This window comes from Acipenser ruthenus, chromosome 59 (assembly GCF_902713425.1).
Source record: "Acipenser ruthenus chromosome 59, fAciRut3.2 maternal haplotype, whole genome shotgun sequence".
Lineage (NCBI taxonomy): Eukaryota > Metazoa > Chordata > Actinopteri > Acipenseriformes > Acipenseridae > Acipenser > Acipenser ruthenus.
In genome coordinates, this window is record NC_081247.1 from 804,651 (window position 1) to 830,463 (window position 25,813).

A 25,813-nucleotide genomic window follows, 5' to 3' on the forward strand; every position below is an offset into this window, starting at 1 on the left:
CATTGTACTGTGTGTTTTTTTTTAATTTTATTTTTTGTTTTAATTCTCTGTTGACTGGTATGCAGTCAAGGACAAATACGATTCATACATAAATCTCCATAGTTTTATATATTATACAGCAACACCAAACACGATTCAGGCAGTCCCCCTGAGCTTCAATCTGCATAGTTTTATATATTATACAGCAACACCAAACACGATTCAGGCAGTCCCCCTGAGTTTCAATCTGCATAGTTTTATATATTATACAGCAACACCAAACACGATTCAGACAGTCCCCCTGAGTTTCAATCTCCAGTTTTATATATTATACAGCAACACCAAACACGATTCAGACAGCCCCCCTGAGCTTCAATCTGCATAGTTTTATATATTATACAGCAACACCAAACACAATTCAGACAGTCCCCCTGAGTTTCAATCTGCATAGTTTTATATATTATAAAGCAGTGGCACCAAACATGATTCAGACAGTCCCCCTAAGTTTCAATAGCTGTAATTGTATATATTGTACAGTGAAAACAGACATGATTACTTAAGTGCTGTGTGCTCACTCAACCTGTCCTGAGAATGCATTACTACCCATTCTCCACACTGAGACATGAATGAACCTTGCAGAGGGAGGGGAGGGTAGTCACTGGAACAGCACAGTGCTTTACTACCCATTCTCCACACTGAGACATGAATGAACCTGCTTACAGAGGGAGGGGAGGGCAGTCACTGGAACAGCACAGTGCATTACTACCCATTCTCCACACTGAGACATGAATGAACCTTGCAGAGGGAGGGGAGGGTAGTCACTGGAACAGCACAGTGCATTACTAGGGCAGCAGTGTGGAGTAGTGGTTAGGGCTCTGGACTCTTGACCGGAGGGTTGGGGGTTCAATCCCCAGTGGGGGACACTGCTGTTGTACCCTTGAGCAAGGTACTTTACCTAGATTGCTCCAGTAAAAACCCAACTGTATAAATGGGTAATTGTATGTAAAATAATGTGATATCTGTATAATGTGAAATAATGTATAATGTGATATCTTGTAACAATTGTAAGTCGCCCTGGATAAGGGCGTCTGCTAAGAAATAAATAATAATAATAATAATAAATTACTACCCATTCTGCACACTGAGACATGAATGAACCTGTTTGCAGAGGGAGGGGAGGGCAGTCACTGGAACAGCACAGTGCATTACTACCCATTCTCCACACTGAGACATGAATGAACCTTGCAGAGGGAGGGGAGATTAATCATTGGAACAGCACAGTGCTCATGGAGAATGGGGTTCAAAATTGGGTTTTTGACGGTAGAAACAGCCCTGGACTAGATGCAACTGGTTACACAGACTGCGAAATGATTACATACATGCCAACAGTCCCCATATAGACAGGATAGTCCCGATTAACGAGCAAATGTCCCGCGTCCGAATACATAGGAAGTCCCAATTATTATCCTTGGAAATTCTTCAGAGCTCTAGGGCGTTAGCTCTCAAATCCATAGTGTTTTTGTTTTTTTTTGTTTTTTTTTTTTTGCAGAGGGGGGTGGGGGGTGGGGGGGGGAGTCATATCAGAGAAGCGTATTGTTCCCTAATCACTGCAGCAATATGATTTGATGTGTACGAGTTAGAGTAAAATGTGGGAGCCAATGGAACGTGAGGAAATTCAGTTAGCTCCCCCCCTCCCCGCCCCCACCCTTGCTGGTGTGTGGTTAGCATTAATCTTGACCTCCTAAACCTACAAAAATACAGGACCTCCAAACAGAAGAGGTTGTTGATAAAAATTTAAACTCTCTCTAACAATCTTATATTCGTCCAATAGGAAATATTGATAATACTACTATTACAGAATTGACAACCAGTTAATATTGTGTGTCTATTGCAGTGATTCTGTATCCTGATTTACGGCTCTGATATTCAGTGTCCTGAGAAGGCATATCGAAATCCCAGGAGACGCCTTCCTCAAAACCTGGGCGATCCAGGGAAGACAGGGACAGGTGCCTACCCGGCTTTGTACCCCAGCAATGATTCGTGCTGTGGGGATATTCAGACGTCATTTTATAAAATTGGGGGGCACATTCCTTATTTACACTCATCCTTTTTGGCCATACCTTGAGAACGACACATCAAATTACGATGAAACTTGGTACAGAAACAAACTCCTATGCACACGTAATTATCGCCCACTGGGCATAAAATAGCCTCCAAAGGGGGTATAGTGGAGGCGGTCTTATGTCCGTCTGTCACATGTTTCCATATATCTGGGACCGCTTATCCCATTGTCGTGAAACTTAGTAGTTTGTAGTTTTCCACATGCTTAATGAAAAACGTGACATTTCGACATCTAACATGAAATACTACTGTACTACTATTATGGCTTCTGGTAGACTTTTGTTATTATTTTATTTCTTAGCAGACGTCCTTATCCAGAGCGACTTACAATTGTTACAAGATATCACATTATTTTCACATACAATTACCCATTTATACAGTTGGGTTTTTACTGGAGCAATCTAAGTAAAGTACCTTGCTCAAGGGTACAGCAGCAGTGTCCCCCCCACCTGGGATTGAACCCACGACCCTCCGGTCAAGAGTCCAGAGCCCCTAACCACTACTCCACACTGCTGCCCTGGTATTAACATTAGGAGTTATTGAGAATATCAGGTTATCTGTATAGTGTTAGCAGTCTAAACGGGAGCAGTGATAATGTTGCTGATACTAATTAGAACATTAATTTTAAAACAGTGATTAGCACTCTTTTAAAGGAGGCAGATAGATAAACAATCAATAAATGTAGACATTTTAGTCGAATATCAACGTATTTATTATTATTCAGTATATATTAGCAAGCATAACATATTCTGTTAAATGACCCTGTCTGGTCTTTCCCCGGTTCCGCCTGCTTTTTGACGTCACTAGGATTCGCTCTATCTCTTCTAACGGGGACCGGGTTTTCAATTATTGAATGACAGGAGAGTTATTCAATCAGAACACGGGATTTCTGAGCGGGTCTGTGTGTGACGTCGATCTTCACGAATCATGACGAACTGCAGGCTGAATCATCCTGCTGACGGACAACGCTGTAAGCCAATCCTCTGGCACGGGAGTGCTTTTGTAGCCAATGCGAGAAGTGAGGGGCGGGCCGCCGGAGATCCGTGATGCGGGGGTTCCTGGCGGCCATCTTGGATCTGCAGGCTGTTGTTTGGAAGAGAAAAAAATTAAAATTAAAATAATTAATTAAAGCAGAATAAAGGAAAATAGAGGAGAAAACGCTATAAACTCGGGTAGGAGGTCTTTAAATATACCTTTACACTGTGTGAACCGGGTGAAATGTATGGGTTTGGTACAGAAAAGCGATTTTTTGAAAGCGATTTTTATTTTCCCCTAAAAAAGGCCCTTTTTGTGAGCCTGCATTGCAGCAAGTGACCGTTTCGCTGATTCCTGTTAATCTGCGGCGGTTAAGCAACCGTTCACACGTAAGCAAGTATTATTGTAATTAAAAAATGTATCATTTCTGTACCAAGGGATGTTTTGGCACGTTGCTTTGATTAAAAACACACACACACGCATACTACAAATATCGGGCAAATACATTCTCGTGTGTGTGTGTTGATTGTCGATTTTTAGAGTCTGGGATGGGAACGCTAATGTGTATATGTCTTAAATGCAAAAATGTGTTTTATTTATTTTTATTATTATTATTTTTTTTTTTTATAATTTCTCTATTTGTGTCCCTGTCGCCGTTCAATTTGGATGCATATAGACGTAAACAAGAGAGGGGTCTGCAAATGATGCCAAATGTACCTGTGCTGGTGCAAAGTTAGTTTTAAGTGGTGGAGCACAACGGCTTGCACTGACAGTTTGATCTGGTTAGTAAAACAGGCTACATTTTACTTTTAACCTCGAATTCTACTATATCGTTTAGATTCACATTGACCTAAACTCTGTTGTAATATGTTGGATTAAATATTGCATTTTTTATTTAACATTATGGCTTCTTTCTGCAGAAGTTCAATTTTTATTAAATCTAACACGGTACTAATTGGTGATGTGTCGTACTATGTTCTGCGGTCCGTTTTAATGCAGTCCTTTCTCGGTTTCAAAGGAAGCGTGACTCGAAGTTACAGTTTGGTATTTTTGGTTTACTTGCGTGCAGTTTATTCTCGTTTCAGTGAGGGCACCATCAAAATGACCGCTTTTGAAATTTGAAACTATGTTCATGCCCATTTCAGCGATGGAAATAAGACTCCTACTGCATAGCAGCTTGATCCATTCCTGGTTTCACCGAGTTTAATAAGACGCACCTGAGATTGTTACCTGTACACACTTATTTCCGTCCTTGCCATTAGTTACCAACGTTATTATCGGTGGACTGATGTTTTAAATGGAAGCAAATTAAACTGGGTGGGGTTTAGCTTGAGATTCTTAAATCATTTAAGCCCCCCCTCCCTTTGAAAGCTGTTTTGTTCCCTGAGCTGTAACAGCTTGTATTTCTAACCTAGTATGATCCTGCTGCATGCAGGAGCAGGTCTGTCCTGTTTGACACGCACCTGCAGTGGCAGAGGTCTTACGAAGGTGAAAGCAAGTGTCCTTGTACAGCTGAAATCACACTGGAGTACTGCTTACAAACCGGACAGTCAACAAGGTCTGCTTTTTATGGTGCACAGAAGCATAAACTGACACCAGGGGATTGTGTGTACAATTGTGGAGCTTTGATTTAGGTTTTAGTTTTCTAGTCCTCGTTGTTGTAGCTATAATATCTTTAACTATTGCTTACGATTTTGTGTTAACATGCCTTCCGTAAAAAATGACTAGCAGTCGAATAACTGGAATAAAAGTGGGTGACTCCTTCCTTTCTTTTCTGTGCATTTGTTAGTAAAAATAATTATAGTCTAGTTGCAATAAATATATTGGAGGCTCTGGGAATCCTTTCCCCTCAAGAACACGTTGCAAAGAATCCACAAGACAATACAATATTTTAATTATAGGCTTCCCTTATGACATCGCCCTTTTTTTCTTAAAAGCCAATTACATACTGGTGCAAGTTTTACAAGCCTCCTATCAACCAGTAATAGAACTGATCACGTGGGGATTAGACATGCTGTGTCTGAATGTGTAAGTCCGATGTGCTTTGTCATGGCAGGTGATCTGTCTTTGTAGTCCCTTTTGGATGTTTTGTTGTGCTGTAATTCTTTGCAAGTCGCCCTGGGCTGTTAAATAAATAAGTAATAATGCTTATCAGCATATACAAGCTGCACGCACCCATCTCACACAAGCTAGAGAAGGGCTTCTGTCATTGTGGTGGCTGGCACAGTGGAGAGCGGCAGTGGTAGGATGTTCCTTCACGTCTGTTTCCATGTATTTTACTTGCGTGTTGGCTTGTGCAGCATTCTTTCAAGTCAGAGGTCTGTATTGGCAATGACTGGGGTGCTGCCGGAGACCTGTTTGAAAGGTTAGAAATCTGCCGTTCTGATTGGCTGCGGGTTGCATTCTGATTTGCAGTCGGTTGTGAAGTATGCATTTCCGAGTTAACTTGCTTTCTTTTGTTTTTTGTCTCCTGCCCAGCTGCGTTCAGTGTGTCTGAAGGTATGAAGAAATTCTCCTAGTGCGAGCGTCATGGCCGATAAGAGGAAACTGCAAGGTCAGTCTCGTCTCAAGTTTTGACTGTAACGCACCCCCCGCACCTTCAAACACTGATCCAGGCTTCAAAAGCTTAAACCTTAAAGCTATTTTAATAAATCCACCAGTACTTCACATCTATTAAGCAGTACATGTACTCACAGTGTATAGGAGGCTGTGTGGTCCAGTGGTTAAAGAAAAGGGCTTATAACCAGGAGGTCCCCGGTTCAAATCCCACTTCAGCCACTGACTCATTATGTGACCCTGAGCAAGTCACTTAACCTCCTTGTGCTCCGTCTTTCGGGTGAGACGTAGTTGTAAGTGACTCTGCAGCTGATGCATAGTTCACACACCCTAGTCTCTGTAAGTCGCCTTGGATAAAGGCGTCTGCTAAATAAATAAATAATAATAATAATAATAATAAAGTGCCAGTGTGCATTAAAACATTGAGTATGTGATGTGCTTATGTTGGTGCCAGTATGGTAGCCAATGTCCGTGTGTTACCTCAGGATTCGCATTGGACAACTCACGTCAATTAAATATTTTAGTTACGTTTTCCTGATTTCAAAGTTTAAAGCTGCACAATACATTTAAAATGGTACCATCCGATATTAAGATTTGTTGGAGTAAAGGGAGGATGGAAGGAGAGAGATGTTGGGGGGGAGTTTATTGGATTTTGTGTAGAGGGTAAATGCTTTTGATAATGGCAACAGTGATGTTACTTTAACAAGCATGTTTCAGATTGAAATGACTTCAGTTTTAAAGATAAAGAAATATTCGTTCTTTGGATAAAAATCCTAATGTTTATTCAGAAAAATAAAATGTTGATCGATTTATTGTCGATTTTTAAATTCGTATTTGATAATGGATTAAGAACTAGGTTGTCAATTGCACCATGTCATATAATGTGGCAGTAAATACTTTGCATCAGACGTGGCTGATCTGAGTGGCGTTGCTGTAGTGTGTTCTCTTGGGATACTCTCGCAGTGCTGGAGAGGTCGAGACCTGGCTCTCATGCCCTCATGCAGTGATTAACCCCCCTGTGCCTGTTCTTATCAGGTGAAATAGATCGGTGTCTGAAGAAGGTTACAGAAGGTGTCGAACAATTTGAAGATATTTGGCAGAAGGTAAGAAACATGAACTGCTTTCTCTCAAGGCTTGCCCCCCGCCCTGTTGAGCTGTTTAACCCTTTAAGGGCTGTGACCGTGTAAGCACGATCACGCTGAAGTGTCATTCTGGGCCCGTGATCGGGTAAACACGATTAAAACACACTTCGTTTCTTTCACTTGCTGGGACGCCATACTTTGCAGTACAGCTTGTTAATGCATGTCTTCGCATAGGGGAGGGATTGGATTTCACTTCCTGCCTGCTTTTTATTTATTTTTTCCTTGTCACTTAAACATTCTCAGCAACTCGCAGAAACAAAACATAACTCAAACTTGTTTATGGCTAAAAAAAACAAAACTGTAAATCTGTGTTTGAATTAGTTCAAATCAACAGTACGAAGGTCACTCTTGAAATCAGGACTTAAAGGATGTGTTGCAGTAAGAATACCTCTGTTAAGAAAGGGGAACAAGACTAAAAGGCTAAAATCTGCACAAGAACACAGAAATTGGACTATGGAACAATGGTCAAAGGTGCTTTGGACTGTTGATGGATGGACAACGACACCTGTGCCTTCTGCCAGTTCTGTTGTCAATTCAACGCTTGTCATCTTTCTATTCCTTAAGGATATTATCTTCAAGTATTGCTCATCCTTGTTAGACAGCTTTTTGGGTCTTCCAGTCCTGGGTTTGTCAATTACAGATGATGTTTCTCTATGCTTGTTGATTATGCTTCAGATACCACACCTTGAAAATCAAGTGATGCGAGCTATTTCACTCACAATGTTTTTCCTTCTTTATGCAAGTCAAGGTTGTTATAATAGTAGAAAACACGAGTGGAGGCTTTGAGTAAATTGTTAATGCTCATAATGCAACAGAGTAGAAAAATGCAATACGGCTAAGACTTTTGCACAGGAGTGTGTTTTGACAACACTTATAAATATCAAGAAACGAGTGGATATAAGCAGATATTTCATGTATTAAATCAATCAGGTACGTTTTTTTTTTCCCTTCTTACTGTTAATGGAACTAACCATTTTATTTATAAATATTTATTTTGAGTAAATAATCGAGTAGTGTCCATGTATTGCTTCTAAAGACCCTGAGAATAAACATATTATGTTATTGCAATCACTCAGGTGAAACGATGTCTTGTAATTTGCCCAAACATCATTATTTTTCAAAAACAAAGCTTTCAGGAAGTATTGCAAGATCCCTCGGGTCATAAAATAACACGTTTTTATACATGCATCTCGAAGCACAATTAAAAAAAAAATACTTTATTTATTTAAAAAAAAAAAAAAATCCATTAGTATGGTTTCTGAAAAAAATTACACCAATTCCAAGATGCTACTGTAAAAAAACTACAGCCAGAAGAACTGTGGTCCTGGGGGGAGCATCCCTCTGAAAAACACTTGATCCCTTTAACAGTTAAATTCTGATTCTGAGGTCTAAATCTGCGTACAGATTCTCTCACGTGACCCACGGCTGCTTGGTGTGCTGGGGGGAGTCTTGTGCTCGGGGGGAATGCAGGCTTGTGTCCTGGCTGTGTGGAATTGCAGATCTTGGCTGGGGATTACACAGGGAGCATTGGTGTGGACTAGGGAGGCAAAAGCCTCACGGATGGATTTCAGTTTTAAAACATCTGGTACAGGGGTCCCCCGAGTGGCTCCCCAGGTGAAAGCACGCCTGCGTGGTGTCCAGGGCGAGTGGTCGGGGGATCCGGGTTCACGTCCTGGCTGTGTGACGTCGCCTGTCTTCGCTGGGGGTTCGGGAGGGAGCGTCGCATTGGCTTCAGCAGCTGACCCTACTGGCCAGGCGCCCGGGGAGCTCAAGCGGACGCCTGCAGAGCTGGCCTTTGTCCTCCAGAGGCCGGTACCTCGCCGACATCGGCTCTCAAGCTCCCAGGGGTAAAAAGGAAACTGGCTTGGGGATCGGAGGACACCCACTGACCTTCAGTTCTCCTGAGCTGGTGTAAGGAGTTTCTGTGATGAGGTCAGTCTAAACTGGGGAGAAACTTGGGCAGACTTCATTTATTTCTCTCTGTCGCTCTCTCTCTCTAGCTCCACAACGCGGCGAATGCAAATCAGAAAGAAAAGTATGAGGCCGATCTCAAAAAGGAAATTAAAAAATTACAGGTGAGGAATTAAAACTAAGCAGTAACAGACATTCAAGGATTCATTTGTACTGTGAGACTGGGGATGGTTGAACTGCACAGGCTTCTAGTTTGTAGTGGTTAATATTATTGAGGAGACAATAGCAGGGATGGTAATAAGACTCCCATTGCGTAGCAGTTTGTCCCATTCCTGGTTTCCTTATGAGTTTGACACCCCTGATATTGTCACCTGCACACTGTGTCTAATCAAGCTCGTAGTGAAACTGCTGTGCAGCAGGGAGTCTTAACTCCATCCCTGAATAGTCTTACCATTAAAGGAGCAGATTTGCTTGAATTAGTTTAGATTATATTGGTTAAAATAATTTTTTTTTGGTTTTTACCATGATAGACCAGGAAAGGACCGGACTAATTCACTGTGCTAGTGAGAAGGCTGTTTTGCTTGTTCTGTTTTCAGCTTTAGTGATCTCGTTGTGTCCTCCTCTTTCAGAGATTACGGGACCAAATTAAGACGTGGGTGGCATCCAATGAGATAAAAGACAAAAGGCAGCTAGTGGAGAACCGAAAATTAATAGAAACGGTAAGAATTGAGAAAACTACATTGGCATTATTGAATTACAGTGATTTGAGCTGTTATCAGGATACTAAATGAGAACCATTTTGAAAATATGATTTCAATGCAAAATCTTTATATAAAATTGGGCATTTTCACATTGGTTAGATTTAAGCATTTTCTTATAAACCGTGGCTCTCCAACTTTTTCCAGTTGGAACGCTCCCCTGTTAATTAATTATCTGTTTTTGTTCCTATTAAATAAATACATTAAATCAAAGCAGTGTTATAAATATGAATAACAAAGCAAAATAATATAAAAGGTAATGTCGTCTAGTATAAAACTTGCTGCACTGATCTGTATCCATATTTTATAGTGTGCCTGCTTTTGATGTGATGCTTCGTGACCCCCACCTGAAACATTATTGTGACTCCCCCAAGGGGGTCCCAACACCCCACTTTGAGATACAAAAAAAAAAAAAATAGAATAAGATTCAGGGTACACTGCTGCATTTTCCATTGTCAACATCCATCCGTAAACTGAAAAGCTTCTGTGTGTGTAAGGTGTCTCTCTCTCTGCTCTCTCCTCTCTCTCTTTCCGCTCTCTCTCTCCGCTCTCTCCTCTCTCTCTTTCTGCTCTCTACGCTCTCTCAGCAAATGGAGCGTTTCAAGGTAGTGGAGCGAGAGACCAAGACCAAGGCCTACTCGAAGGAGGGGCTGGGCTTGGCTCTGAAGGTGGATCCGGCACAGAAAGAGAAGGAGGAAGTGGGGCAGTGGCTCACTGTGAGTTGCAGCAGCACCAAATTAACCATCCATTCGTTTTATATACACTGTGTTGAGAATACATTTTCATAGATAAACCAAGTCTCTGTGCTTTTTAGATGTGCCCAACTTCGATCTAAGCGGTTGTCTTGAAGTTGGGCGTGCTTCTTATACATTACTGCCCAACACCAGTTTGTGATAATATATCGTGACCCATACATTATTCTGTTGATAGCCTCTGTTTTGTGGTCCTCTCTCCTAAATTGCAAGAGGTCACATGTCACATAAGACGCCCTTCACACAGCGTCTTCACTTGCATTCTAATGCATTGTTGAGAGGACAACTCGTTTGATTCAAGTAGACTTTCTGGATTTTAGGTTTAACCTAAAATGGCGGCAGAGCGTTTCGCTGTGTTGCCATCTTCTCGATTTTGAGGCACAATTTTTTACAAATGTATTTGTTACTTATTCTGTTACGTTGTCATTGGTCACCGCTGTTGCGTGATCCTCATTTTGTGGGTAACACTTTTTTTAACCCCCCCCCCTTCTTTTTTTAACATATTCATTGTATTTATCTTGCTCTTGTTGTATTATTGTACTGTAACACTTAAAATGTATTTGCTTATGATTGTAAGTCGCCCTGGATAAGGGCGTCCGCTAAATAATTATTATTATTATTATTATTATTGTTATTATATTATTATTTATTTCTTAGCAGATGCCCTTATCCAGGGCGACTTACAATCGTAAGCAAATACATTTCAAGTGTTACAATACAAGTAATACAATAAGAGCAAGACATGACATTATAACATGTTGAACTTCAGCCTGACTGCTTTGTTGGTCTCTCTCCCTCTCTAGAACACGATAGACACTCTCAACATGCAGGTGGACCAGTTTGAGAGCGAGGTGGAGTCCCTGTCTGTGCAGACGAGGAAAAAGAAAGGAGACAAAGATGTGAGCCCCTGTTCCCTGTGTGTGTGTGTGTGTGTCTGCACCAGGAAATAACAGCCCTTTCATTTTGCACTTAACCTTTTACTAACTTGCATCCTCTGTGCAAGGAGCCTGTCTGGGCTTTGTGTGCTGGAGGGTCCCTCAATACCACTTTATTTTCTCCAGGTTCATGTCATTATTATTATTCCCAGCTGGGGGTGAAATCTCCCTTGTGAAGGGGATATAGTGAGGTGGTGGTTGACCGTACAGCCATGGGTAAAGGTTTTGCATCCCCTTATAGAATGAACTAATTTAGCTTCATAAAGTCGAATGAAACCTGCTGAATAATGTTACGTTAATATATTGAATTACATAACGCTTTGTAGTCTTCCATATACTTAATGAAAAACTGACAAATTGAAAAATGTGACCTTTCAAAATCTCACATGAAATACTGTACTACTATTATGGCTTCCAGTAGAATTTTGTGATGTCATTTTGTAGTTTCTTTGATTACATGATGATCAATACAATCTAAATTATGTTCGTATAGTCCTAAAATTCCAGGTGATGCAAACCTGTTGCCCATAGCTGTAGTTTTAAGGCAGTAAGTGAACGATAGTTGCCGCTCACACACACACACAGTTCTTGATGGCATATTTAGTTCTTGCTGTTAGGGGTGTAAATAGTTAAAAACATTCCAACTTTATTAAAACCTGGGAAGTCGGGGCTCCCGAGTGGCGCATCCAGTAAAGGCGCTCCATGTGGAGTGCAGGATGTGCTCTATAGTCTGGACGTCACGAGTTCTAGTCCAGGCTATTCCTTTGCCGACGAGGACGGGAGCTTCCAAGGGGCGGTACACAATTGGCCGAGCGCTGCCCGGGGGGAGGGAGGGTTAGGTCAGCCGGGGTGTCCTCAGCTCACCGTGCACCAGCGACCCCTGTAGTCTGGCCGGGCGCCTGTGGGTTTGCCTGTAAGCTGCCCGAGAGCTGCGTTGTCCTCCGACGCTGCAGCTCTGAGGTGGCTGCACGGTGAGTCCGCAGAGTGTAAAGAAGCGGGCGGCTGACGGCACACGCTTCGGAGGACAGCGTGTGTTCATCTTCACCCCTCCTGAGTCAGCGCAGGGGTGGTAGCGGTGAGCTGAGCGTAATAAAATAATTGGACATTCTAAATTGGGAGAAAATAATAAAAATAATTGGCAACGACTAAATTTATAAAAAAAACAAACTGAAGTTTAGAATTGCCTAAGTTTATTCTACCAAGCAGTAATCACAGGTGCAAATTCAGAAACATACTCCAGCATTTTTTTCAAATGCAGTTACTAAAAATGGGTGAAAATACAAGAAGGATGTCTTCTCAATGTGAAACGCACCATGGAGCCGTGAATGATATTTAAAAGCAAGCATTCCGCTGAGGTTGTGCTCTTTCTCAAACAGGAGCGCATTGAGGAGCTGAAGGGCTTCATCGAGAAGCACCGGCACCACATCTGCATGCTGGAGACGATCCTGCGCATGCTGGACAATGACTCCATCCAGGTGGACTCCATCCGCAAGATCAAGGACGACGTGGAGTACTACGTGGACTCCTCGCAGGACCCCGACTTCGAGGAGAACGAGTTCCTGTACGACGACATCGACCTGGAAGACATTCGTACGCACCCCTCCATCATTACTGCTGCTGCTCAGATTGCTGTTCATAACGCCCCGCGACTCGCAGATCGCACAATACACAAACCCACACTTCGAATGGGGTTTTCTAAGCAGTAAAGTATTTGAGACGCGAGTTGCGGGTTTTCTTTAATTTATTTTGATATTTATTTAGAAGACGCCTTTATCCAAGGCGGCTTACAGAGACTAGGGTGTGTGAACTATGCATCAGCTGCAGAGTCACTTACAACTACGTCTCACCCGAAAGACGGAGCACAAGGAGGTGAAGTGACTTGCTCAGGTTCACACAATGAGTCAGTGGCTGAGGTGGGATTTGAACCGGGGACCTCCTGGTTACAAGCCCTTTTCTTTAACCACTGGACCACACAGCCTTTTTAACCCCACCCCAATTCCCTTTTTAATCAATTCCAATTCCTTTCATGACACAGGCTTTACTGAGCAAACGTGTACAACTTGTCAAACACGTGTTTGACTTGTACATTTATCTTATGTTTGCTCAGTAAAGCTTGTGTCATGAAAGGAGTTGCAATGGGCTGAAAGGGAATGGTAATTCGAGCTAGAAATTGATTTTAAAGTTGAGATTGAAAAAAACATGAATTGACCCCCACTCTGATGGGCGCTGAAGTACAGGGTGTCCCAGGAGTCGGGCATCGCAGGCAGCTCAGGGACGAACGATGCACTGCTGTCGTGATATGACACGCATCGCTAAATGCAGGTCACGGTATGATATGTATCGTGAAACTTGTCGGGGATGGAAATAAGGCTCACATTGCACAGCAGTGTGATCCATTCCTGGTTTTACTATGAATTTAATGACACACCTATACACACAACCTGGAATGGGTGAAACTGCTGTGCAATAAGAGTCTGATTTTCATTCCTGATTTGTGATGGTCCTGAAGGGCTTATGTAATGCCTGAAACATCAAATGGTCGTGTTAAGATGATAAGAAGAATGAATGGGATTGGGAAACACTGATTCTTCATACAAGAACCGTTGGGTGAACTACAAGCTGTGCTGTTGTGCTTTTGTGGTATACCGATGCAGACCGCGATTACGAAATATCGTAATCGCGGTCATAACAATGAGCATGTTGTGAATCGCCCTGTCCTGTGCTGCTTTTTAAAATGTTCTCTGTTCTATCAGGCCGCTACACCAAGTTTATTCTGTATGATGATGAATGTCTGGTTTGATTCCAGCTCTGCCCCTGGTGGCTACCTCTCCTCCTGGCGTCTCGCACATGGAGGATGAAATATTCAACCAGTCGAGCAGCACGCCCACTTCGACAACTTCCAGCTCTCCCATTCCTCCCAGTCCAGCCAACTGCACCACGGTAAGAGAGCACCCCTCCGCATACAGACTGGAGGGGGGGGTGGGGGGGGGTGTGTCGCTGACATGCTTGTTCATTTCATTGCAATAAATAATCAACTCCTAAACAATTGATAATGTCATGATAATACAATATTTTAACTGTTTTTTTTTTGTTTTTTTTTAAAATAGGAGAACTCTGAAGATGATAAAAAGCGAGGCCGTTCAACGGACAGTGAAATCAGTCAGGTAGCGATGAGAAGCTCCTTCAATCCATTCTTCTTTTTTTTTTTTTAAATTAATTTCTTAGACGCCCTTATCCAGGGCAACTTACAATTGTTACAATTATATTGCATTGTTTTTTTTTTTTTTTTTTTTTTTTTTTTACATACAAGTACCCATTTATACAGTTGGGTTTTCAAGGATACAGCAGCAGTGTCTCCCACCTGGGATTGAACCCACGACCCTCCGGTCAAGAGTCCAAAGCCCTAACCACTACTCCACACTGCTGCCCTTTACCTGTCAGACTTGGCAAATACACACCGACTTACTCCCAGGAATTATCCAACCAGCAAGTCTCCCGATAGATATTTGAAAGAAGTTGAAACCTTAATATGATTCTTGCATATACATTGTAGTCCACTGTCTGGCCACTTTGTAAGACCTTGTCTTCCCTGTTGGATTGCCTCGGTGTGGGGCTTGTTCTTCTGGTATACGCTGGGTCCCTTGATTACTCTAGAATGCCATGGTTTACTTCAGCATCGCTGCAGAGCAGGTCCACTCAGCAGTGCTGCACTTGCACCCTGATGGCGACCCATCCACTGGGCCAGAATTGTCCACGAATAGGAGGAGCAAGACTAAGACTTCAGCCACCACAGCCCCTGGTTTGGGGTAGTTCTTGATTGATGTGTTCATCATCACTGTCCTCTGCACAAATATTAATAACCTGAATGGATTAACTTGTACCTTGTGGAGTCTATGTCATGTCAAGGCTGTGATCAGGGCAGACGTCAGCCCAACCAGATATTGGGTTCAGGCCCTAACAAAGTGGCCAGGCAGTGTTGTGTGTGTTGTTTTTTAATATAATTTTATGGTAGAATATAAATCAGAATTTTGTTGTTTTTTTTTTTTTTTTTAAAGTTTCTTGGTGTAGAGCATCAAATTTCAACTCTACTTCCCAACTAACACATTTCCTCCAGCATAGCTGTCTTCTCCCCATAGCACCTCCCACAATCTCTCTCCTTTTTCCCTCCCACAGTCCCCAGTAAAGAACGGCAGCACCAGCAGCAGTACCAGTATCCCCAGCTGTGGCTCCAGCTCTGGCGCCGTCATCACAGTAGGGGGTGGAGGAAGCGGCAGCAACAGCAGCAGCGCCCTGTTTCCTGTAGGGGGATCCGGGAGCAGCACCAGCAGCACCCTGCTGGGGAACATCATCACCTCGAGCTCCCTGTCCCACACTTTCAACACCCAGTCCCCCCACCAGAACCCCAAAACATCAAGCACTGCCACGGCCGCCTCCTCCCTCTCCCTCAACAGCCCCTCGTCCCTCATGCTGCTCTCAAACTCGGCAGCAGGGGGCGCCAACACCAACAGCATTTCAACCGCGATGGCCAACCTGGGTGTCGTCGGCAGCAGTATCATTGGCTCTCACAGCAGCCTCATGTCCTCCAGCATGCAGCCGGGCATAATCGGAAATAACGGGGGCAACGGCGGCTCGGGTCTGGGTCTGGGGTTGGGTTTAGGGCTGGGGAAGTCTGTCTCGGGCTCCAGTTTGGCTCAGCTGGCTGGCCTGGGTCTGGGTAATATAACGGGGATGGGTGGATTGAGCTCCATGGGTCTGGGGGGCCTAGGCAACCCCCCCACCCCCTACGCCCAGGCTGCAGCTTCAGGGAACGTTGGCTTGATTGGCGGGAACTCTAATTCTAACAGTAATACCATGATGGGGGTGTCCTCGGGGGGGCACGGGCCGATCGGCAGCGCCCCCGGAGGCGGGGGCGGGAGCGGGGGCAGCAGTAACGGAGGATCTGGGAGCAGCAGCAGCAGCAGCAGCAGTAGCTCGGCCCAGGGGGGAGCTGTTGGGGAGAGGGAGAGGAGCGCCAGCAGCAGCAGCAACAGCACAGGCAGCTCCAGCGGGATTCCCGGGAGGCCACCTAGTGGACAGAAACAGAACGGCGCCACAAGTGAGTGAAGCCATGATGTGTTTTCTTTTATTGTCTTGTCTTTGAGTGCGATCATTCTGAGTGATTCATATGCAAATTTGTTTTACTCTCTTAGTGACTATTTCCATAAATCATACCTGCTGTGCAACTTAATCGGTAGCTCCATTTGATTAGCTTCAAATTACTTAAATTGTCTTACTGCATGTTTTGTAGCACTTAATACTGCTTAAATCTTGTTCCGTAGCAGTTTAATACTTTCTAGAATGTTTGTCCTGGTTCTTTATTTGAATGAACAATTTAAATATGTTTTAATATGTTCTGTTGCATTGTGTCTCTTGCAGGTTACAGTGCAGTGGTGGCTGACAGCACTCAGGACTCTGCCCTCAATAGCACAAGCCAATCACAGAGCAGCCAGCCTGGCTCACACAACACACCAGCCAATGCAGCGTGAGTACCCATCACCTGCTCTGATCAGGGGTGTAGTGAAGAAGCAGTGGGGAGTATAGCAGGGTAGTTTGACTTCAGTCCAGAACTCTCATTGTTAACTGATATTATTTGATCAGGAAGATGCTAGGAATTTGAGTAATATAAATTATAAATTAATGCTGGACTATTATTATTATTATTATTATTATTTCTTAGCAGACGCCCTTATCCAGTGCGACCTTACAATTGTTACAAGATATCACATTATACACGGTATACAGATATTTTTCACATACAATTCCCCATTTATACAGTTGGGTTTTTACTGGAGCAATCTAGGTAAAGTACCTTGCTCAAGGGTACAGCAGCAGTGTCTCCCACCTGGGATTGAACCCACGACCCTCCGGTCAAGAGTCCAGAGCCCTCACCACTACTCCACACTGCTGCCCTTCAGACAAACGCTATTTTGAAATGTGCTACTTGGTAAAAATGACCATGTTTGTATTCAGAATTTTATAAATGACAAGATCAAAAAGATACGTTCTACTGTACAGAAGACTTTCTCATTTTATATGTAATTTGATGGGGTACTGGGTTTACAAATTATACTTTTAACTTGACAGTTTATTTCAAAAGGTTCTTCCCAGCAAGATTTATAAATACTAAAAATATTTAAATCTTTTTTAAGTTTCATCAGTCTTTTTTTAATGTCTTCGATCCATCTGCTCCTAACTAATTTGTACTTGTCACAGCAAGAATAGATTACTAGATTTCGGTTGATCATAAGTAAATTTAACGAGAGGAGGCTGTTCAGACAGTCGGTGCTTGTCCAGTTCCTAGTAGCAGATTGATTTCAGAACTTTGTCAAGTTGGGTCTTGAAGGATCCAAGTGCTTTGTGCCTGAACAGCAGTCCTAGGTCACCCGTTCCACACTCACCACTCTGAAGTGTCTCCTTCCCTCTGTCCTAATATCATATCTGAAGGTTTATTAGGAGTTCATGCAACTTTTTGCATGAATTTAGGACAGAAGTCACTGCATTTAGTATCTTGCTCTTAATTGTACTGTAATTCTTTATGTATTTTATTTTGTATACAACTATGAGTCACTCTGGATAAGGGCGTCTGCTAAGAAATAAATAATAACAACTTAGAGGAGGGGACACTAAATAAATAAAACGGGGGACTGTTTCAATCCTGGCTTCTGATCATTCTAATCATATCATTCTAATCATATGTTCAAATGAAGTTTTATTTGTTTTACCTTTCCCTCGTCTTTGTTTACGATGTTTGCAATTGTATTGTGTGGTTCTGGGTTCTGTTGAGCCACAGTGTAGCTGTCCTCATTGGCTGGTCCCACCTCTCTATATGTAGAGTAGCGTGGGCCAGCAGAGCTGACTGGAATGTCCCAGCAGGATTCTCCAGTCAAGCTCAAAGCCAGGTAAAGGCAAACTTAGAGAGAATCACCATAAAAGGGGAGGTGTGGAAGAAATACATAAATATAAAAGTGACATTTGAATATACTTTTACACTTGTATACTGTTGCGGGGAGCTGGGATTGCCAGAGGGTTTGGCTGAATGACTTCTTCTAATTTGGTTCACGAACACTGATATCCATGTTCCCTATCAGGAAGGAGAGTGTCGGTGGCTCCCAGTTACCCAGTGTGACTGGTTCCAGTTCAAACTCCAGTTTACTGGTCCAGATGCCCATCAACCCTCCCAGCTCACCCAGTCCCAGTTTCAGCGAGACCAAACCGAGCCAGAACCTGCTGAACGGACCTCTCAACTACACGCAGCCGGAGATCAAGGTAGCTATCGGGACCTGCGCCTCTGTTTCTATCTGAGCACCAAGTGACTTCCGCAGGATCATTCATTTATTGCCAGTCTCTTGTATTAACCAAGACTTTGAACCCTCTCTGTCTAGCCTCCAGAGCCCCTGAGCTCCTTGAAATCGATGGCTGAACGAGCAGCACTGGGGTCAGGACTGGAAGAGCAGATCCCGTCACTGCGCCTCACAGACCGAGGTAGGAACCACGGCTTAAACTGGCCACACGCGGTAGAATAAGCGTCTCACTGTCGGAGGAGGGGGATAAGAAACCAGCCTTGTGGAGATGAGCGCTGGATATTAAACCAGCCTAGATCCTGGTTCTGCTTCGATCAGAGGGGTTCAGCGTGCATTCCTGAATAGTAGGAATCCCATGTAACAAAGCCAATCGTATGTAACCTGTTACATTTCCCTCCAACCTTAATCTTGTGACACCGTATAGGTGAAGTAGCCTAGTCTCTAAAGGTGGGTGCGGCACTCCCACAGGAAACTGGTTTATGACAGCACTGCTAGAGGTCTGAAATTGAGCCAGTTTTGTGGTGTTGCCAGTCGGAAGCCAGAATTCGGTCATGTATGCGTAGTTTGCAATTAAAGTTTCCGAGTGACGTACGTGACCTTGTATGGAATGAGGGTTTTAAAAAGGTTCCCAGAGTGTGACACGGCTGGGCTTTACTCATGAATCTATCATTTCCTTTATAAAAAGCAGTTGAAAAAGTGGAGTGTTTTTTTTTTTACTAGCAAATTGTTTTTACAACAGCTAAGTGTTTCCCATTAATTTTCAGCAAACCTTTTTGAAGTTGTAATGAATGTGTACATCCCATGGTGGCATTGCTGCCCATTACCCCTGTCAGCTTGTGTACAGTGGAACTGTCTGACATGCAGCCATGGGTGAAAGTTCTCAGTCCAGAGATGCAATTCTGTGAATGACCTCTCCTACGTCCATTCCCATGATTCATGTAGAAATGCCAAAAGAATCGAGGGACGGGGGGATTTATATTTATCGTGGTAAACCTTTTAAATATTTTCACATGTACTTGATTTTGTGACCTTTTTAGAGGTGGTTGTTTGTGTTTTATTTATTTATTTTTTTAAAACTGTGAATTGTAACTTGATTGAGACCGTAGGCACAGGGGAGGCAAACCTATATTTTGGCCCTGTACTTTTTTTTTGCTCAGTGTATACACACTGTTCTGTTTTTGCGATGATTTTGCCTTTAAACGGTTTAAAATGTAATAAATAAAAAAGTCAAAGCAGTGTTTTAAAATGACTCGGTAGCCCAGTGGAGCTCTCAATATGGTTTCTTTAGAAAATGTCATCTCGAATAAAAAACTTTACACTTAGCAGTTTGTCCTTCAGTTTGCCTCCAACTTTAACAAAATTAAGCGCCTGCGACTGAGATACAGTGATTGGACTATTGCTCCTGACATTAACACACTGAATTGTTGTGCTGCTTTTAGAATGAAACACACACCTATAGATATCAAAACTGACTGTTACTGAATAAGAAAGTTTAGTGGTCCAGAGCTTCTCTATACTGATAATTGAGATGTTTATTTATTATACAGTTAAATAAACTGTTAATGCTGAAGCTTTCTGTTATTAGTTGTCATAGAAAATTGTCAAACTCATTAAATTAGGTCTTTGAAAACGGTCCTTGAAATTTTGTACCCTAACTGCATGAACCCTGTATTTACGACATCTGATTGAGTTAAGCAGATTGTATAATTTTTGCAGCTGAGGTTTTATTAAATTTTATGTTATGTGAATTGGGCATCCATGTAAAAGGTTTGAGTAACATTTCAAAAACTGTTTAACTATCCTCCATGTGTCATTTTTATCTGGTTGCTCCATCTGGTAAAATTACAATTTGCAAGAAGTAATTTCTGAATTTCTTTTTCTACAAAGAGAGCATGTACAACCTTGATGGCCCCCAGCCCCCTCTCTCCTCCCGAGCTCGCCCTTGACCTCCTCCTCCTCTTCGTCCCCAGACCTGTTCTCCAGCTCCACAGCGCCCCCCGGAGGCCCGGCTGTGCCCCCGCAGACCCAGCTCTCGGAGGTGAACATCCCTCCCTCACTGGGAGTGTGTCCGCTGGGGCCGGTGCCCCTGTCCAAAGAGCAGCTGTACCAGCAGGCCATGCAGGAGTCGGCCTGGACACACATGCCTCACCCCTCGGACTCGGAGAGGATACGGTAAACACCATTGCACTGGAAACTAACAAACAGCTGCACACATTAACATGCTTATTCTGAATAACCCAGCAGTAAAAGCAGGTACAAATCCAGAAATGTACTATCGTTTGTGTTTCTGTGCCTTAGTCTCGGGATGTCTGATTGCATGCACACTTCCAGGGTTATTTCACCTCCTCTGTCTTCTGGGTCAAAGCATGTTACTGGCTGAAAGCGTGTCAGCCAGTAGGGAAGAGTCTGATTTGGTTATTGACAGGAAAAAAGCCAGTGAAGGGGTGGGGACGATCTCACCATCAAGTGCAAGACTGTCAAAGCATGGCTTGCAAACAGATTTATTTAACCTGGTGTAGTACCAGACATACATGTTTTCTGTAACATGTGTTTCTTTCAAAACTGCACATTTTGAGAACAGTATTGATACACATGGCAGAGAATTCAGTTTTCTGTGAATATTACAGTATAAGCTTGAACAGTCTCACCTGTGATTGTGACTTGTACTGTTTTTGCTCTGATCAGTTGTGACTAATCACTTTGTAAAATCTGCTGTGCAATAGGAGAGTTAAGTATATTAATTTGGCCATTTCATAGACATGGAGAGATGTTTGCTGTGTTGACTCCCCCTGGTGGAAGGGAGGTGTTGTAAGGATGTGTTCTCTTGTCGTTTTTACCCCCGTCCTGTTTTCTCGTTGGTTCTTCCAGGCAGTATCTGATGAGGAACCCCTGCCCGACCCCGCCCTACCATCACCAAGTGCCTCCACCGCACTCGGACTCTGTGGAGTTCTACCAGCGCCTGTCCACAGAGACACTCTTCTTTATCTTCTACTACCTGGAGGTACAGTACTGTGTATGTGTCTAATACCTGAGGTTGTTTATATACTACTGCATGCAGACACAGGACTCTGTGTGTGTCTGTCATACCCAATGCTGTTTATATTGTACTGCACAGGACTGTGTGTCTGTCTGTAATACCCAATGCTGTTTATATTGTACTGCACAGGACTGTGTGTGTCTGTAATACCCAATGCTGTTTATATTGTACTGCACAGGACTCTGTGTGTGTCTGTCATATCCAATGCTGTTTATATTGTACTGCACAGGACTGTGTGGGTGTCTGAAATACAAGATGTAAGCTTATGGAAACTATAATAAGATCCACAATGGAAAATTTACCTATATGGTAACAGTATCCTGGGAGACAGTCAGCATGGTTTTAGGAAACCATGCTGACTAAGTCCAAACTAAGCTGCTTGACTTTTTTGAGGATGCAACATCGACAATGGATAATTGCAAAGCATATGGCATGGTTTATTTAGATTTCCAGAAAGCTTTTGACAAAGTCCCGCATAAAAGATAAATTCTCAAACTGAAAGCAGTAGGGATTCAAGGAAATGCATGCACATGGATTAGGGAGTAGTTAACATGTAGAAAACAGAAAGTACTGATTAGAGGAGAAACCTCAAAATGGAGCGAGGTAACCAGTGGTGTACCACAGGGATCAGTATTGGGTCCTCTGCTACATTAATGACTTGGATTCTGGTATAGTAAGCAAACTTGTTGAATTTGCAGACGACACAAAAATAGGAGGAGTGGCAGACACTGTTGCAGCAGCAAAGGTCATTCAAAATGATCTAGACAGCATTCAGAACTGGGCAGACACATGGCAAATGACATTTAATAGAGAATAGTGTAAAGTACTGCATGCAGGCAATAAAAATGTGCATTATAAATATCATATGGGAGATACTGAAATTGAAGAAGGAATCTATGAAAAAGACCTAGGAGTTTATGTTGACTCAGAAATGTCTTCATCTAGACAATGTGGGGAAGCTATAAAAAAGGCCAACAAGATGCTCGGATATATTGTGAGAAGTGTTGAATTTAAATCAAGGGAGGTAATGTTAAAACTCTACAATGCATTAGTAAGGCCTCATCTAGAGTATCTGACACTGGTAGCCCTGTATTAAATGCTTCCTGTCTCTCTGTTAAGGAGGTATCTGTCCCTCATTAATCTCCGTCTCTCCCTCTCCAGGGTACGAAGGCTCAGTATCTGGCAGCTAAAGCCCTGAAGAAGCAGTCCTGGAGGTTCCACACCAAGTACATGATGTGGTTTCAGAGACACGAAGAACCCAAAACCATCACGGATGAGTTTGAGCAGGTCAGCAGAATGGAAGTGCTGTTCTAAGCGTGCCCTGTATTAACACACTAGCCGTGTCGTTGCTACTGTTTAGAGGAGGCCATTCGGCCCATCTGAGCTTGTCTGGTTCAGAGTAGCTGATTGATCTCTGAACTTTGTCAAGCGATTCTGCCTCCAGCATGACTAGGCAGCCCATTCCATACACTCTCCACTCTCCTACCCTCTGTAATTTCCAACTCTGCCCTGTGGTTCTGGTTTGTGTGTAATTACAATTACAGCAGAATTACCATTACAATGAAATTTTGTTCAATTACAATTATGCTGCAGTAATTGCAATTACAGCAGAAAGTAACAAACAGCTACATTTTAACATGTTTACTCTGTCTGCTAAATAACCCAGCAATAATCACAGGTATAAATACAGAACTATAGAACTTATTTTTTTTTCAAACAATCAGCTACAGTTCCTTTTAAAAGTTTGAACATCTCTGCACTGTCATATTCAACCTGATTTTCTCTGTTTTTTTTTTTTAAATATAAAATGTTTAGTCTGTTACAAATAGGTGTTTAGCATTAGCAATTTGGTAATGCGTATGTGTTTTATTATTTCTCAAAAAAGTATCCCTGCCTAGTTTATTATTTTGCCCCCTTAACCTAAGAGTTACTGACCTCTCTTTCTTCATCTTACCTCCACAGGGGACGTACATTTACTTCGATTACGAGAAGTGGGGACAGCGCAAGAAGGAAGGGTTCACCTTCGAATACCGATACTTGGAAGACCGGGATTTACAATGACTGAGCCGCAGAAATCCGGGGAAAAACCAGGAGATGCACCGGAATATCGCAATGGGAATATGAGCAAGAGGGTGGGGTGGGGGGGGGAGAGAGAGTGAACAAAGAAATAACTGCACAGCTACACTGAACTAAACAGAGAACTCCAACTTCAGAGTCCGTTTGAGCAGGGAGACCACACCCGCCTGTCCTGTCTGTCTGCCTGCCTGCCTGTCCGCAGGGGATTACCAGAAGATGAACCAGGAGGATTCGGAGGAGAGAAAGCTCAGTTTTTGCTCCTTGGTTTGTGTCCGGGAGGGAAAAAAAAGATCAAAAAAAGTCAAAATATTACCGTGACGTTTATGTGGTTGTATTATGCCCTTCTGCAGAAATAGTAATTTAACACTTGTCTTTTTCTGTAGTTTTCTGCTAATGCTTCACTACTTGATGTAGTTCTTTTTGTATGTTGTTCTTGCTCGGAGTAGAGCCTGATTTTTAAGCGTGAATCTTAAACTGCCTTACCCAACATTAGGTAGTCCAAGATTGGTGCTAATTGTACTCCTGTTTTTGACTGCATAGACAGCGTTGTATCATCCACTCGACAAACATGACAAAACAGATTCTTGCAATATCTCTGCATTTACCAGATCAAGGCAAACACAGAATGGCTTCTTTTTCAATTCAAACGCAATTCCAATCATTATTACACTCCTTTGTAAACGCCCTTTTTAGCTTGGCAAAATGTGCTGCTGGTTTAGCTGGGAATGCAGGAAGTTCAATGAGAAGCTCCAAGAAGTTTGAATACAGATGGAAGTGAAGACCCAAATGAGTAATGAAAATGATCGAAAGACACAAGCACCAAGTAAAGCAGCATACGTTCTCTTCATACAATACCAGCAAACCCTTACAACAAATTTAGCTAAGCAGAGGACTGATTAAATATCCATCCTACTTTATCAAGACCCTTAAACGTCAGGTTACAGCAAACCAGCTTACTTTATTATTCCAATTGGAACCGAGTGATCGTCCCACTGCGGTGGAGAATTATGAAAGATAGGACTCGACTCAAAAATTAAACTCAAGTTAAAAACGTTTAGAGATGAAATCCAGTTTCATATACACGTTTTATAGAGTGTATTTTACTGTACGACAGATCTTGCTCAGTTTGGGCTGTCTGCTCAAACCATGCCAATGATGCCTCTTCTAATACGAGACCTGCGAGTTCATAACTGATGAATCAGAAAGCTGAGGCGGCCGACTATTAAACTCTGATTGTGCTTTCAAACGTTCTAGGTACATTTCTCTTAATACTTCATTAAAGTTTGTAGACTGTTGGTTTCTTTAACCTCAGACTAGAACAGCTTACTGAGTATTGCATTAATTCCTTTTTTTTTTTTTTTTGTAAAATACTTGGGCAAGTTTTCAGGCAACCTTTTATTTTGATTTATCTGCAAGTAAAGGAACATGGCTTGTGTGTTATGGAAGAACGTCTTCTGAAGTGATCTGTTTATTCCCCTAAATCCAGTGCAAATGCAGCACTACAGAAAACTGCTAAACAGACAAGCTGGGTACAAAACCGCAACTTTTGGGAAAGGGCATGAACCCATAAAATATCAATGTGAATATTCTGACCTTTTTTTTATTATTATTTTTCCCAGTTTTTTTTTTTTTTTCCCCCCTCTCAACGGACCGTGGATCAAAAGTGGGTCGTCCCTCCTTGTTTGAGAGACGCGATTTTAAAAAGAAATATGAATAGCGAGGAATTCAGCAAGAGAACGATGGTCTTTTTGTTTTTTTGACAGTTCTTTTGTTTTTTTATTTTATTTTTTTTTTAAATTCCGTTTTGGAAAGATCGCCCGAAAAAAATGAGGGCTAAAGAAAGACCACGTAAATAAATAAATAACTGAAAGTAAATGGCTGTATCATAATAAAAGAGTTAATTTTCAAAGACTTACAGCAACCGTCTCCCTTGATTCTGTAAGGGTTATCATTCTAAATGTATGAACTGTCTGTCTGTCTCACTTCATCTGCAATGAATATTTTCACTGAACTTTTATCATACATTCTTAGCCTCCTTATAGGCCTTTTACGTTCAATGTGGGTATAACTGGATAAGCTTCGATTGGTATGCAAGTTGCCTGTGTATCGTGTGGTTAACCCTGTATCCTGGTATACCTGTCTTCTCATTCGTACTATGAATGGGCCAGTCACCCAGCGTGCGAAACTAGAACCAGCTTTTCGGCTGTACATATTTACTTATTATAATATGT

The 25,813-nt window shown here is 42.5% G+C and overlaps 1 protein-coding gene across 3 annotated transcripts; it reads left to right on the forward strand.

The window, feature by feature from the left end:
• The first annotated feature begins 3,131 nt into the window (after positions 1-3,131).
• On the forward strand, positions 3,132-25,499 carry LOC117410222 (CCR4-NOT transcription complex subunit 3-like). 3 transcript variants are annotated; one of them, XM_059018313.1, is made up of 18 exons: positions 3,132-3,272; positions 5,554-5,629; positions 6,667-6,734; positions 8,774-8,848; positions 9,314-9,403; positions 10,030-10,158; positions 10,998-11,093; positions 12,506-12,719; positions 13,936-14,069; positions 14,237-14,293; positions 15,303-16,224; positions 16,545-16,650; positions 18,257-18,434; positions 18,551-18,650; positions 20,440-20,641; positions 21,338-21,482; positions 22,668-22,793; positions 23,469-25,499. In XM_059018313.1, the coding sequence occupies exons 2-18, from the start codon at positions 5,605-5,607 to the stop codon at positions 23,565-23,567; spliced, it is 2,766 nt and encodes a 921-aa protein (XP_058874296.1). In that variant the 5' UTR covers positions 3,132-3,272; positions 5,554-5,604; the 3' UTR covers positions 23,568-25,499. The 3 variants fall into 3 exon arrangements, with proteins under 3 accessions (XP_058874296.1, XP_058874298.1, XP_058874297.1); XM_059018315.1 differs by having other exon boundaries at positions 21,338-21,470; XM_059018314.1 differs by having other exon boundaries at positions 6,676-6,734.
• Positions 25,500-25,813: the final 314 nt, after the last annotated feature.